We start from the raw sequence: 15,401 nt of genomic DNA, 5'->3' as shown, positions 1-15,401 counted from the left end.
GGGGCGGGGTTCATTGATGGTTTGTGGGGCTCTTCGGTAACATTTAATAAGGAGCTTGACATAAAATTACCAGTGATTATGCAGCCAGTGGGGGGTTTTAGAAAAATAAGATCAAGTGGTTCTCCAGCATAAATTATTTAAGAATAGCATTTAGACCCTTTGGGATTTGGAACACCTGGAGAGCATAGAGGGACAGACTAAGTGGTGGAAGGTGGTAGGAACAAGGGTAATAAGGAGGGTTCTAGACAGAAATGGTCAAGGCTGAGGCTGAAGATGGGTTAGTGAGCAAAGTCCTTTTTGTACAAGTGCAAGGAACTTAGCTTTGATCAAGAGCACCCACATAAGAGCTGTGCATGGTAGCATGCTCGTGCAACTCCAGTACTGAGGGTGTGGACACAGGAGATCCTGGGAGTGCGGGATGGGGCTTGCTGGTCAGTTGGTGTACCTGAAGCAAGCATCATGCTAAATAGGTGATTCTGCCTCAAAACATAGGGTAGAAAACAACAGAAGAAGATACCCCCAAATCAGTTTCTGGGCTTCACCCAATGCACACACATATATGTATGTTCACATATGCCCCCCATATACATGCATAGACACACATACAAAGCAATAAATAAATGACTAGAAATAGAACACAGAATAGACATGGGAAAGGAGTAGAACTGAATGGAAAGACACTATTTTGCAGGAAGAGCAAAGAAAAAAAAAAACCATTGATTAGTGAGATAACTGGTGGTTTGAATTATCCTTGAATTAAGCACAAGACTCATTCTTTCCAGATGGAAATACCTGTTTGGAACTGTTAGGTCTACTGCAGATACTGTGTACTTCACAGTTCGATTTTTAAAACGAGAGAGAAAAGAAAAGCACGATTTATTGAGGGCTTGTTAGCTTATGCTTCCCTTCCTATTACTCTTTAACTCAAAGGGAAGGAAAATTCTAAGAACTGATATGTAGGTGGTATTTGAATGGAATACAATGGCATACAGTGTAAAATATTTTATGAGAGAAAAATGGCAAGCGTAAATCATTCAAGTTTGAACATGCAGTTGCTTAGAGACTGGCAATCTTGGCAACAAGGTAGACTGTGGTTCACATCACAACCATCTCCAAAACCACTAAATAAGTAAGTAAATAAAAGTCTCTGTGAGATATGAATAGGAGTGGGCTATGAATACTCTCAGCCTTAGGAAAAAACCAGAAGGAAATCAGAGGTCTCTGACCTAAGGTGTTTGCCTGCCTGACCTCTTCTGCTAGTGAAAGGGACCTCTCCTCCCCCCACCCTCCACAGGGAGCTAGCCTTCAGTGAAGCATGATGCTATTGCTACCCAGTCTCTTCAATATGAAGTGTTCTTAGTCCCAGGGTTTTGATCATCAGCGATGGTAGCGATGGTGTTTCCATTGATCCCTCAGACCCTGGCAGCCATAATGCTCCTTCACTATTGAGTAATGGAATATGACCTCTTTCTCTCAGAATAGGACTCTTCTGTATCCTCTTATTTTTTAAAAGCATAAGATCAATGTTTTGATGTGAGATTTTAAGGAATGACTGACAATACAGTCTGCTAAGCTGTTTAAATTGTAAATTCTCTTAGCTCTGGAGTGGGCATTTAATCTTCCATTTTGACCTCTTTATTTTATGATTAGGACATCTAAGCCCGAGAGGGTTTAATAGATAGCGGTTGGGAATGAAGCCCAGATTTCCTGATTTCATTAGTTTCCTTCACCCTACATCCTTCCTTTCTAGTCAGAAGCATTGTAAAATAGATCTGCATCACTTGTCTAAAACAATGTTTCCATTCTGGCCAAGATAGCTTTCCCAAATTATCCATTTATAATAATTTGCTAAGGCCGTTTTTCAGAAACAATAAATCAAAACTTTCAGTGTGTAGTAAATCACTCCAGTCTAACCACAATAGGCCTTTGAAAATTATCTCAGTCGGCCACATATCTAGTCTGTATAAACCTGGAGGTGTTGCTCAAGGAACTCAGACTCAGAAACAAACACACCCGGTGCATCCTCTCTCTAATGCAGATCCTAGAGTTTTATTGTTATCTGTATGCAAGTGTGGGTAGAGGCTATTCAACTGGAAACAATGTGGGGATGCTCATTTAGGACTTGTTCCTGCAAAAGCCAAAGCCAAAGCTAAAGCTGAAAATGTCATGAGCTTTTAAAACATAGACAGTGGAGCCTGGGAATCTCTAGAGTAAACCCAGCATGAAAGCAAAGACCAAGGGGAAATATTGAGAATATAGGTGAGTTTTATCAACTTCACAGGAATTAGAGTCACCTAAGAAGAGGGAACCCTGATTGAGAAATTACTTCCATCTGATTGGCCTGCGAGCCTGTGGGATATGTATAGGGCATTATTTTGATTAATACTTGATGTAGGAGGGACCACCCACTGTGGGTAGGGACCTACCCCTTACCTCCCCCCCCCTTGGCAAGTGGTCCTGGATTTTATAAAGAGAGCCCATTGCACAAGCCATGAAGAGCTAGGCAGTCAATAGCTTTCCTCTATGGCCTCTGCTTCAGTTTCTGCTTCCAGGTTCCTGTCTGGAGTTCCTTCCCTGACTTCCCTTTATAATGGATTATAACTTGTTAGCTGAAATTAACCCTTTCTTCCACCAGTTGTTTTTTGTCATGGCATTTTATCATATCAACAAGAAAGCAAGCTGGAAGGATAGGGGAGAGGGAGGACTTCAGAAATAGAGAAGGATTAAAAGGAAAAAAAAATGGTCGAGAGGACTGAAGATCAACAAAACCAAGCATGAAGCTGCTTGTCATCATGAAAATGCTAAGATTTCAATGGAGGATTATGGGGTTTTAGAGCCTGAAGACACAGAGGTCACTCGTTCTGACCCCTCCCTATGCATTCTACATGAGGTGTTAGAAAATGGTTGAATTAATTTCTTAAAGATGGTTCATAGAGAATTCAGTTCCCACATCAGCGCTTGCTTCCTTGGGATCCTGGTTGTTTTTCCTGTGGTTAAGTTTGCTCAGATAGTCATTACTGTCTAGCAACAGCTGCTAGAGAGAAGGCTGAACCGGGGATAAGCCTTTCTGTGTTGCCTGGAAGCAGACCAAAGAACTTCTGAGTGAAACTCTTTTGTTGTGAGAAGTCAAGGTCCTGCCAAAGAACTGAGAAGATTGGAGTTGAACTTCTTTGTCACTGATAAAAGCTTATGTTCCCAGACAAATCTTTATTTATTTAATCTATTTATCTATCTTTTGTTTTCTTTGTTGGTTTGTTTGAGATATAGAGGTCTCTACAATAGGCCTGCCTGTGTAGCCAGACATGTGGTCTAGAACTGCCTGTGTAGCCAAGACTGGCCATCAACTCAGAGGAATCTGCCAGTCCTAGCCTCTCATATGCTGGGGTATTTTCTGTTGTGTGACTGTCTTGCCGTGGGTGGGTTAGACTTCTAACTTATCTATCGCCAAGTCTGTGGCTTCCTGTCCTTCCTCCTCTTCTGTGGTTCCCTGACCATGTTTAATAGTATTAGTATCCAATGCAACCCCCCTTTCCCAGGGCTTCTAATACTGCCCCACATTCCTTTACCCTCCGACTACACTAGCAATTCACAGCATCCTTTCTGGTGAGCCCTCCTCCTGATTGTGTTTTTAAGAAGCACCATCTGATTTTTTAGCTTCAACTGTGTCTTCTGCCGTCTTTTGCAAGTCCCAAACTTATTTCCTCTTGTCTTCCTTCTGCACCTTTCCTGTAGAGTTTCCTTTCCAGAATCTCTAAAGTCATTTTCAGTCAATCCTTCGGATAGACTATGACTCTTCTATTGCCATCTTTAATGTATTCTTGTACTATGATAGGATTGTCTGGGGCTTTGCTGAGCTTTTAGCCCTAGGAGTATCAAACATTTTCTCTTACCTTGTAGCTACCAGTTCTGTTTTCACATGGCATGGATGAGGTAGAACGGAGGTGCACAAAGGTTTGTATGGTACCCAAGATTTGTATTCTTTCTACTTAAGTCTTGGCTGCAAAGACAGCTAAAAATCACTGAAGTTTTTCCTTCATGGAATTGTATAACAGACTTGAAGAGGGGAAAGCTAGACAAGATATCTAAAAGGCACCAAATCAAGAGAACCAGATGCCATTTAAGATCAATAGAAATATATTATTTTAATGATGTGTACATGAGTGTATCTATATGTGAGAAGGTGCTTATGGAGGCCAGAGTCTTCAGATCTGCCTGGAACTAGAGTTTCTGGCTGTTTTGGGCTGCCAAACACGGGTGCAGGGATCTGAACTCAGGTCTTCTGCAAGAGTGGTAAGAGCTCTTAACATGGAGCCAGCTCTCCAGCCCTGAAATCTCTTTATGCTGATGTGATGATTTTCTTTAAGCTTTAGTGAAAAAAATTAATGCTATACTACATGCAAACAAAGGGAAGGATTTCCTTAAATACACACTCCAGAATGTTAGTTGAAGGTTGAATGAATGCTTGCATATTTGGGGCAGCAGTGATTGACCGGCAGAAACACAATGGAGACATAAACATAACCAGGGTCAACCCCACAGCCAAACGTGAGCCTATGGTGACTTCCTCTTGCAGCTGTCACCTGTCTGGCTTTAAACTACTTTTCCCCTGTCATTCTGTATTTTCTTTGGTCTCTCACAAATACAGTCTCTCAGGATTCCAGAATCTTGTCTTTATGTATACTGAGTATTCTCTGAGACTGTGGAAGAAGGTTATTCTGAGTCTCAGGCTATCTCTGTACCTAAAGGACCAAACATCTTATTTGTCCAGTGTGGTCTTGTTTATTCTTCTTGCCCCAGTGGAACTATCCATTGCAGGCTTTTAATTTTTCAAGCTCATCTCAGCTTACAGAGGTACACGACAGCCCTGTTGATGACCATGCTTGCTTTTGATTCATCAAAAGGTTCAATATAATTGTAACTCTGTCTGCTCATCTCTTCATTATTCCTGAGCTGAAAGAAATACCAGGCTTCTGCCTTTAACCTGTCCAGATTCCTTACTACATGAGTTTAAATGAGCAACACAACTCTAGATTTTTTTTTACAGCTCTAGATTTTACTATTTAGTAAGTCAGCTTTGCTTATTTGCTCCCTCATTCGCTGCACGCATCCCAGACTTGTGACTTCTCATCTGCTCTTTGGATTCATTCTCTGCTCTGTCCCAGGCTCCATTTTTCTTTATGCATCCATGGGTGGGACCTCTTTGAGAGCTAGGTGGTGATGTAACTTACCTGTTTCATATCCTTATACAGCTCTGTCACCCTTGGGGTAGGGTCTTTCAACTCTCATTGACCTCAGGCAAGTGCACACTGTCATCTTTCCTGGGGTGTGATGTGTATCACCCACAGGACTGACTGACCACTCTGACTTTGGATCTACTGTTCCCATAGTCTCAAATGGCTTCTTCACATGTCGTGACTTCACATGTCGTTTGCTAGAAATTGTGTTGGTTGAAGTCTCTTTCTCAAGATAAGGTGTTGCCAAGGCCTCCCTTAATACTTCCTGAACATAGTTTGTACTTTACTGTAATTGTGTGCATGCATCTCTCTCCCCTTCTTCCTCTTCGATAAGCAACACTTTCGTCTTTGTACGTACTGCTCCTAGCAGAGACTCATAGTTTCCCAAGTAGTTTCTTGACCCAATGGATGAATGGATACTATTTTATAACTGGTCTGTTTCTCACTCTCTTCCTTGTCAGTATATCTTTCCCATGCATCCTTCATTTTTCAGAACAGAGCTGATCATAGCATTTTTCCTTCTGGCACACAACCTATATCTGCCTACCCACATCCAAAGGCCATTCTCAGCACTTAGCAGGGCATTATCTGTGCATTTGTGAAATTTGGAAAATTCTGTTTCTTTGCCTTGATTTTGATTTGATCTTGTCCACTTCAAGCTGCAGGTTTGTCCTTTACGTCCTTGGCACTGGCACCTTGCATCTGAGCTGTCTTTAAAGATCTGTCATGGAAGCATCATGATCCCTCAGAATCTGTTCAGTTTATTTCTCTGTGACAGTGAATCCCTACATTTTGCTCTGGGCTTATTGTTCAGTAGCGAAGGCTACATTCTGACCGACTAGAATATGAGTGAAAATAAAACCTAAGATAGAGGTTTTATTAGAAGATAGAGCTGATATACTTCTATAGGACTTCAATTTAAATGCCATCCATCTGGACACTTGGGTAGCAATGCTGCCTGTTCAGGCCCACTTCTGGAAACTATTATAATGGCGGGATACCAGGAAGAGGGAAAGGTAGGTTTTTTTTTGTTTTTTTTTTCATGTTTCTTTCTTCCTACTTTTCTATAAGGTAAAAACTTCCTGCTGTCATATCTGTAGCTGTCATTTCTGTGGTTTAAATAAATGTTTTCCAAAGGCAGTGGAAGGCTTTCAAGGATACGACCTGGTTAGGGGTCTTCTGGTCATATACAGTCATTATTTTAAAGGGAATATTGGGAACTTGGCCCTGCCTGTTTCTTTCCTTTGTTTCCCAGTGAACATAAGGTTCTCATCTTTGCCCTCCCTTGTGTCCCTGCCATTATTTGCCACCTAACCAAAAGCTCACACCAACACAAGCAACTGACCAAGAATGGGAATCCCTGAATCTAACGTCAAGCAACCTTTTGTCTTTTTAAGAGTTTATGCTACGTATCTGTTACAGTGATTTAATATACCAGCCTTTTATTCTTCATATTTCCCCATGAGTAACATAAAAGAAATCTTTGTGTAGATGTGCACTGTATGTATGTGTGTGTTCATGTGTGTGAGTGTAGGTACATGCATGCCATATATGGATGTAGCTATCAAAGGGCCATCTTAAGTGGTGGTTCTAACCTTTTTCCTTCTTTGAGACACTCTAGTTTGTCACTTCCTACTCCAGATTGAGATTCTAGTGATTGTTCCATCTCTGCCTCCCTTCTTGCTGTGGACATGCTTGGATGCCTACTACCTTATCCATCTTTAAGTGGGCCTTGGGGATCTAAAGTTAGGTCTTCATACTTGCTAGGTAAGTGTTTTACTGTTGAGCTATCTTCCAGAACCATATCAAACTCGTTATCACACTATTTTGCTTCTCCATGAGACATTGAACTGCTACCTTAGTTATCCCCAGAACTTACAACCTTAACATAATGCCTAGTGTAACACCTTACATATGTGTGTTAAACTAAGATGATGTTAGTCCTACACCACATAAGTATTTCACTCACTGGTACATAGCATACATGATGATGGTCCCATAGAATTATATTGCCTTGTGACATTCAGCCATGTCAGTATGTGGAAGGGTAATCTGTGATGTTCATGTAGCATGAATGACTTAATAACACATTTCTCACAACATATCCCTACAATTACATGATTCGTGACTATTCCTGCAGTGTCAGGAGCTGTGCCTGGACATTAGCATTCATTCAAATATTATGTAGTGGCCTTAGCTCTTGGGAAGGACCTGCTGGGCCCAAGTATTCATCTAGCTTTGTGTTCCCCAGGAGGTCTGCACAGCACTGTGGGATTAGGCCTGTGGCAGCATCTACATGCCATTATCCTCGTGGGCACATCTTCCATACTTCCTTCAAGAAGAAGGCATCACTTAACATATGATGTCCCACTGCCCTACTGCCAGTAACAAGTAGAAACAATCCACTCTGAAGTCAAGCATCAAAGAATCTTAGTTTGAGAGACTTGCAAATATGTGTTATAGCTCTCTATCAGTTTTAATGACATCACCTAAATTATCTGTAGCCTAGTATTTGCTGTGTGCACAGATAACTTACCAGCTAACTTAATTATTGGGGATGTTTTCTAACTGGCAGTGACTATGTTGATTATAGTAATTTATAGCTACGAATAAATGCTGGATGCTTACTTCATTGCAAGCATCAAAGAACTCTATGCTGCTTTTGTTTAAGTCACATGACAGTCCTATGGGTGACATTATTTGAAACCCAAATAAAGACCTAGAATCGGGAATGTTATTAAAAAAAAAACCATTCTGTCCTTATAAATATGATCATATGCATTAACATGATTTGAATCTAAGCCTGCTTCAGTTTTACTATCTTTAGCCACAAGTATTAGATTGTAGAACACTTATGGCATTTTAAAAACCTATTGCTATCCTGGAATTTGCAAAGTTTAGTTTTCATATTGTATTCTATTGATAACTATTTCAGTACTGCCTCAACTCATATTGTCCAGGCTTTTTATTGGTTATCTTCAGTTACTGGCTTTATAGTAGTTTTAGAAATATCAGCTTGATAACAGTATTTTATAAAATAGACATTGCTTTAAGTTAACTCCTTAGAGATTTTTCAAGTCTGTTCCATGAAAGCTGGTCTTTGAGGGTATATCCCTTCCAACCTGAGCAAAAGCCAGCAGAGAAAAAAAAGTCCTAGTATGTTTCTTTAAAGGCAAGCAGAATTTCTTCATTTAGGGGTTCCCTGACAGAGCGCTTCAGTTTGTAGGTATAGTCTTGCATCCTATTAGCACCCCAAAGCATCCTCTATATCAGTTCTGGCTTCAGATCAGCAAGGCTTCTAGTCACATTTCATTTTATTTGATAGCTCCAACTTCATTTTTGCTTTGTTTTCTAGTTCCTAGAAACCCCCTGCATTGGTGTTGTTTTTGAAAGCAAGTTTTGGAGGCAAGATGGAGCTCACACATCCTCCTGCCAATGTGATTGGTGCAGCCAATGTGGGAAGTGCGTTCAGTGTGTCCCACCAACCTTAACCCTAACCCTAACCCTAACCCTAACCCTAACCCTAACCCTAACCCTAACCCTGCTCCACAGCACTCTGGTGCTAGTGCACAGACCTGCATCTGTGCACCACAGGACATGCCCTGGAAAGTTCATAGCAGAACTCAATTGTACATTGACCAAGAGTGAATGAGTAATTTGAGGCATGTTTATGTCCAGGAATCCCACACTGTAATACTGTTTTTGCTTTTTTTTTTAAATAAAATTCAATTATGAATAATAATACATGGATGAATGTTAGAAGTGATACTGAGTGAAAGAAGCTAATGTAACTGTCCCTGCTGTGTGCTTCCGTTTATGCAAAGTTCAAAGACAAGCTGGAACAATCACTAGTGTTAAAATGTAGAAAATGGGTCTGGAGGTGAGAGTGCGGTTAAAGGTCAAATAGAAGCATCAAGCAGGCAAAATGCTCCTTTCAAATTAGACTCGTGTTGCAGACATGATTCCATGATAAATAGTGGTGTGTTTTCATGGTGGGGGATACTCTATAAGAAAGGAAAAGTTTTTATACAACAAAAAATGTTAAGTTCTACACCAAGACTAGAGAAGGCTTTGCAGAATACCTGATTGGCTGTGCTGCAGGGCGGATTCAGGCTGCCTGACAGTCTTTAAAAGGCAAGGACTGGGAGGAGAGGTGATTGCTGGAACATGCAAAGCCCCAAGTTCCACCCTACAGAAAGGGGAGAAGGAAGGAAAGATTTCACAGGCACAGGTAGTTCAGTGCCAGCAACTCAAATATACAGATACATCTAAAGGTGTGTGTGTGTGTGTGTGTGTGTGTGTACCATGACGGGGGTCAGGGGACAGCTTTTGGGGGTTAGTTCTCGTCTTCCATCCTGTGAGTCTTGAGGATCTGCCTCATGTCACCAGGCTTGACAATCAATGCCCTGAGCTGCCTGGGTCACTTCCACTTGTATTTGTGTTTTGCTTATTGTTTGTTATTTTTGTTCTTTTCTCTTTGGCTGTCTTCTTCCTCCCTTAGTCGCCACCCCACCCCACCTTGCAAAACCGGTTATGATTTGTACACTGATAGGTTAAGGCGAGACCATGTCAAGTCATATATGTATATGTATATCCATCCCTGACAGCTCACAAACTCTTACTTCTGCCTTCACCTCCAAAGAGCAGGTACTATAGGAATGTGCAGATATGAATTCTTGAAAGGCAAGGGGCTTTGTACTCAAGTTGATTGATTTGGATATGGTTATAATAAATAGTGCTCTTGTCTTTACAGAACTGCCTAGAAATCTTGTGTAGGCATGGAGGGCTAGAGCCGGAAAGGAGAGACAAGTGCAATCGGACTGTGCACGATGTTGCCACTGATGACTGCAAACATTTGCTGGAGAATCTGAGTGAGTGATGTTCCAGCCTGTCCATTCGGCCACACCCCGGGGGCTCTGCAGCACTGGGAAAGATGCCAGTGCAGCTCTAGGGGACTCACCCTCTTAACTTCTTTGGGACCTTACTTACTGTAAAAACACTTTTGAGACTGTCATTACCTTTTTTTCCTCAAGTAAAATGACTGCAGGATTTGCCATACGACTAGTGCCAGCTCTTTCTTAGATCTAACTGACTAACCCCAGAGAACAATCTAAATGGTTACCCCATCTCCCCATTCTTTGGAGGCTCTAGAATTCCAGGTGAGAAATTGCAGCTATGCACTCTGCAGAGCCTAGCAAGAGGGTTGCCTCCAGCGCTTGGCTACTACCAGCTTTGCAGATAATTTATGATCTCATGGGTCCCCTCTGCCTCTCTCAGGACACGTTTCTGAGTGCATCTTATGAAAGGTTCCCCTGTAGGCATATGAGTATGGAATGCAAGATCATACAAAACGCCATAGCATATCAATTGTCTTTCCATCTAGCCATTGGGCCAGGTGTTTCAGTAATTATTACCTTTAGGATAAACAAGACTTCAACATCTACAATAATGTTTTAACCTCTAATTATACACTCAGAGATGGCTCCATCCTCCCTTTCCCTTCCTCCATCTCTTCTCTCGCTTGCTTCCCCTTTCTCCCTCCTTCCCCCCCTTCCTCAATTCCTCATTCCATTTCTTATTTTCTTCCTTCCTTTTCCCTTTCAAACAGAGCTTCTCTTTGTAACATTTCCATACCTGAAACTAATATACTAGACTGCCTTCAAGCTCAGAGTGATCCTTCTATCTCAGTTTCCAGAGCACTGAGGTGATAGGTTATGTTATGTTATGTTATGTTATGTTATGTTATGTTATGTTATGTTATGTTATGTTATATTAGATATGCATCTCATACTCCATCCCATCTCTTGTTAACATGAGAGCTATGTTAGATATGCATCCCATACTCCCTGCCCCACTAACCCCTCTCCCAACCCTATATACTTTGATTTTAGTAACTTGAATAGCCCAGTTTGTGCTGTCCATATATGCACGGGCATTTGACATTCACTGGACCATGTTTGACCTATCAAAGACTAACTTCATCCTTACAGAAAATTGGCTTTTCCTCCTGAAGCAGCCATCAACTACCTAAAATCTCCTCACCTAGGGGCAGGTGCTCATATGCTCCTCCTGCATAGATGGTAGAATGTTGGCTTGTGTAGATCTAGGCAACTACAGTGACTAAATTCATGAGTGAGTAGTCCTGCCATCTCCCAAAGACTGCTTTGCCTTGGTCCTCCATGGCTTCTGGTTCTTTTCACTTCTCTTTGATCAGTAGTGAGTTTTGCATTTACTGATGCTATCCTTGTGTGGTTTGAGATACACCCTCATTTGTGGGTCTAGAGATAAAAATTTCAAGGTCAGTTTTATGTTGAGTCCATTTAGCAAAATAATAGGTTAACTCCCGGGGATTATGAGTTTCCTAAGGGTTCTTGGTCAGATTTATAGCATCACCCATATATTTCTTCCTGTTGAGTGGAATTTAGATCCAGTCCAAGAGTAATTTGATACCCCAAACACTCATTGCCTCTCTTGTGCTCAATAAGAGTATCTTCCCAGTTTGGATGCTATTATAGCTAGCAGATTTGGGAAGAAAATCTGCATGAGGATTTATCCAGATCAAGTTAGCCCATGTGCATGCGTGTGGGGGAATATCTTTAGGGTTTATTGATATAAGATGGCCCAGGCCATTGTGGGAAGCATTATTCCCTAGGCAGAAGGTCTAAAAAGAAAGCAAGAGTAGATCCATACTTTTTTTTTTGCTCTTGACTGTAGATATGAATATGAGCCCCTGACTTGACTTCCCAGAAATGAAGGACTGTAACATAGAATTTTAAACCAGAAAACCCCTTTCCTCCCCTGCATTGCTTTTTGTCATGGTATTTCTCACAGAACAGAAATGAAACTACTCACTCATTACAAGGACTTATTACAGCTAGAGGATAACACATATAATGTGAATTTTAGCTTTCACCAGCTGCTTTGTTTGAGACTAGATTGTACAAAATCATTTACAGACTTAGTTATATCTGATAAAATATATATCTTCCAGTTGAAAGCTGAAAATGGTGGATAATGCCCAGGGTTACAGCAAAGGGGGCCATGAGGAGATGGGTATACAAAAATACACAATGAAAAGTCAGCAGAAATCCACAACTGACAAACTGTAGAGTAGAAAAAAAGGACATCCTGGGTCATTCCAAGAGATCTGGGAGTTGCCACCCCCCATTCAGGGGTAAAGCTGACATGGCCAATAAAGGGCAGGAGTTGTTTGGATGTGTACATTTGAGATAACTGTGTCAAGTCAGCAGGAACTCTAAGGGAAAAGATGAACTGTTCATGTGAGTTTGACAGTCAGCAGTCTGTCAGAGACAGTTAAGTTACAGAACTGAGATGAGGAGAAGTCTGTGGGGAAATGGCAGTAAAGACAGAAGACAGTTTTGAAATAGGTCACCACTAAAATGTCTTAATAAAGCCAAGGATCCTGCAGAGGCAGAATATTAAAGAGAGAAGAGCAGAAGTGTGGAGGGCCCAGTGTCGTCTGTCAGGAGCAGAGGACATGTATGTTAGATGCTGGGGTAAGATACTCAACTGTCAACTGGAAAATAAAATAATGGTAAGTTAGTGGAAAATCCATTTTAAAAGGGGGAAATTGTACATTTAGTTTTATATTTCAATTACTATATTAAAATTAAAATTTGCCTTGCCTTCATATATTTTTTATTTGCTGTTTGAGAATTTCACACATGCCTGCAATGTATTCTGATCATATTCACCACCACCCCCATCCTGGGTCACCTCCCTCACAGCCCACCCCAACATCATTTTTCATTTTTAAATAACACACTGAATCTAGTTAATATTGGACATCCACTGAAAGCGTTTTATTTTAGTACTAAAGCATACTACATAATCCTTTCACTAAGTGAGAAAGTCTTTAGTAAGCTTCCACTCATTGAATTTCATGGATTCTTAGTAAAACAAAATCTAGCTTTTCTATGTCCTCTATGATTTTAGTTCTTGAGTATCTGAACATACTTGGGAAGTAAGCTCAAGGTAGTGTCTGCGTAGACACTGTTATATTTTTACAGTTTGATATTACCATTTTATTTATACCTCATTAGGTTAGCAATTGAGCCATTTCACAGAATATCTCTAAAGTTTTCAACTTTGTTTTCATAATAGAAGTATTTATATTCCACAGTGTATTGAGTATTAAAAGTTCTCGATTATAGTGATAAGATCATGAGACTTAGAAGATTTAGGACCAAACTGGAGTGATTTTTAGTAAACATAATTGAGCTTATGAGAGCAAAAGTATGTGCCAAGCTTAGGCTGTTGATATCCTTCAGACTGGAAATTTCATTTGAAGCTTCTGCTGTTGCAGGGAGTAGAGTGGAGTGGTAGAAGGCTACCTCACCATGCACTAAGCCCCGGGAGCCAGAACAGCACCAAACACTTATCAAAGTATTGATCATGTAATTCTGCGTTGACTTCATTACATCCCTTACAGACAAAAAAATAATTTCTTCTCCATGACAATTCTCTGTATATTTTTTCTGCCTTCTATGGAACACTGAGGGATAGCAAGACTAGGGACATTTACCAAGTTCACAGAGGAAGGAGAAAGCCACTTCTGGGGCTCAGACTCAGGTCTGTCTTGACTCTCGGGGGGGGGGGGGGTCTTCTAAGCCTACTGGCCTTTGGAACTGTAGTCTGACTTGCTCATGATGTTATATATAAAGATAAGAACAACACAGAGAACTTGAGATGAAGGAAGGACTCCTGGTTTTCCAAACTTTTCTGACTTCTTATTTTTTTTAACAGCCTGAGAATCTTGCTGCAGGGAAGAGTCAATGAATTAGAAAGGCTGAGATACACGGAATGATAGATGGCTCACTTATATGCTCCCAAAGAAACCATAGGGAGACTGGGAAACCAGTATTTGCTGCAGTACAAGAAGGCTCAGCTTAATATTGAATAAGATAGCTGTCTTTTGATTTATCGTTAAAATCTTCATAACTGCTTATTCTGTTTAATAGTTTTGCCTTTTTTTTTTATCAAGGCTGTTTCTAAACTTCCATCTCTTTGTTCTTCTAACAGATGCTCTTAAAATACCCTTAAGGATTTCCGTGGGTGAAATTCAAGCAAGCAACAATGTTTCTGACGACTTTGAATGTGAACATACAATATGCACTTTAAATATCCGCAAACAGACATCCTGGGAAGATTTTTCCAAAGCAGTGAGTCAGGCTCTGACAAATCATTTCCAAGCCATCTCTTCTGATGGATGGTGGAGTCTGGAAGATGGGACATTTAATAACACTACTGACTCCTGCATCGGTCTTGGCACCAGCAGTATACGATCCATCATGCTAGGTATAAGCAGCCTTGAAGTGAAATAAATGTTAAACGCCTGGGTTTATTTGTGTCTGTGGGCTTCATAGCCTGATAGTTTACTAATGAAACACATTCTAGGTTTGCTTGTGGCAGCTGCCAGTACTGAAAACCTTGAGCCTTCACAATGAAACCATTACATAATGTCGCCTTGTTACTGTAAAAATACTTTTATGCCTCAAATAATGTTAGAGAGTAAATAGCTTCAAAGCCTTTGATGAGACTTTCTTTTTGCACTTGTACTCCAGATAAATGCAAAAAGCTAACCACACTATAGATGCTTGCTGAATATACCTTCAGAATTTAGCTCCAGATTTGCTCTAAGGCTCTGCCAGGTGTGCTCAACTATGTTAATGGTACAGAGTCCAATGTGGTCTAGAATTGAAAGAAACCCTTTATTGAAGTTACATCCAAAGCTCCCACATGAGATAGGTCAGAGTGGTAACTTCTTATTTCCAATTAACAGATGTACAAAGAACTTAAAAAGACAAGATCTGTTTTCTAGTGATCATAGTAAGAGCTCACAAAATATTCCTTGTCCTTGGCTGTTTTTTTTCCCTTAGATCCAAATTAATATCTATTCAAAACACTCTTTGCAAGGTCTGTGCATGACACTTAAAGAAAAAAAATGAAGTCACATTGTATAGCTACATAGGTATTAAAGGACTTGTCCAAAGGTACATGACTATTGAGCAAAGCAATTAGGACTCAACTCACAGGCCTACTATCAAACACAGGCCTACTGAAAGCCATCCATTAGTCCCAAAGAACCACATTTAAAAAGAATGGTCTTGGTGAAGGAAAGGCAACCTTTACTGTGGCATTTATGTA

The 15,401-nt window shown here is 40.6% G+C and overlaps 1 protein-coding gene across 2 annotated transcripts in view; it reads left to right on the top strand.

Moving 5' to 3' along the window:
• The window catches only part of Cttnbp2 (cortactin binding protein 2), a 152,905-nt gene that overhangs the window by 95,279 nt on the left and 42,225 nt on the right, over positions 1 to 15,401 (top strand). For both annotated transcript variants that reach the window (XM_052173270.1, XM_052173271.1), the window contains 2 exons: positions 9,988 to 10,105; positions 14,277 to 14,552. In XM_052173270.1, the coding sequence (XP_052029230.1) occupies positions 9,988 to 10,105; positions 14,277 to 14,552 (394 nt within the window). The remainder of the gene's footprint in view (positions 1 to 9,987; positions 10,106 to 14,276; positions 14,553 to 15,401) is intronic.

This window comes from Apodemus sylvaticus, chromosome 2 (assembly GCF_947179515.1).
Source record: "Apodemus sylvaticus chromosome 2, mApoSyl1.1, whole genome shotgun sequence".
Classification (NCBI taxonomy): Eukaryota; Metazoa; Chordata; class Mammalia; order Rodentia; family Muridae; genus Apodemus; species Apodemus sylvaticus.
The sequence above is the reverse complement of the archived record's forward strand: the minus strand, read 5'-3'. Positions and strand labels throughout refer to the sequence as shown.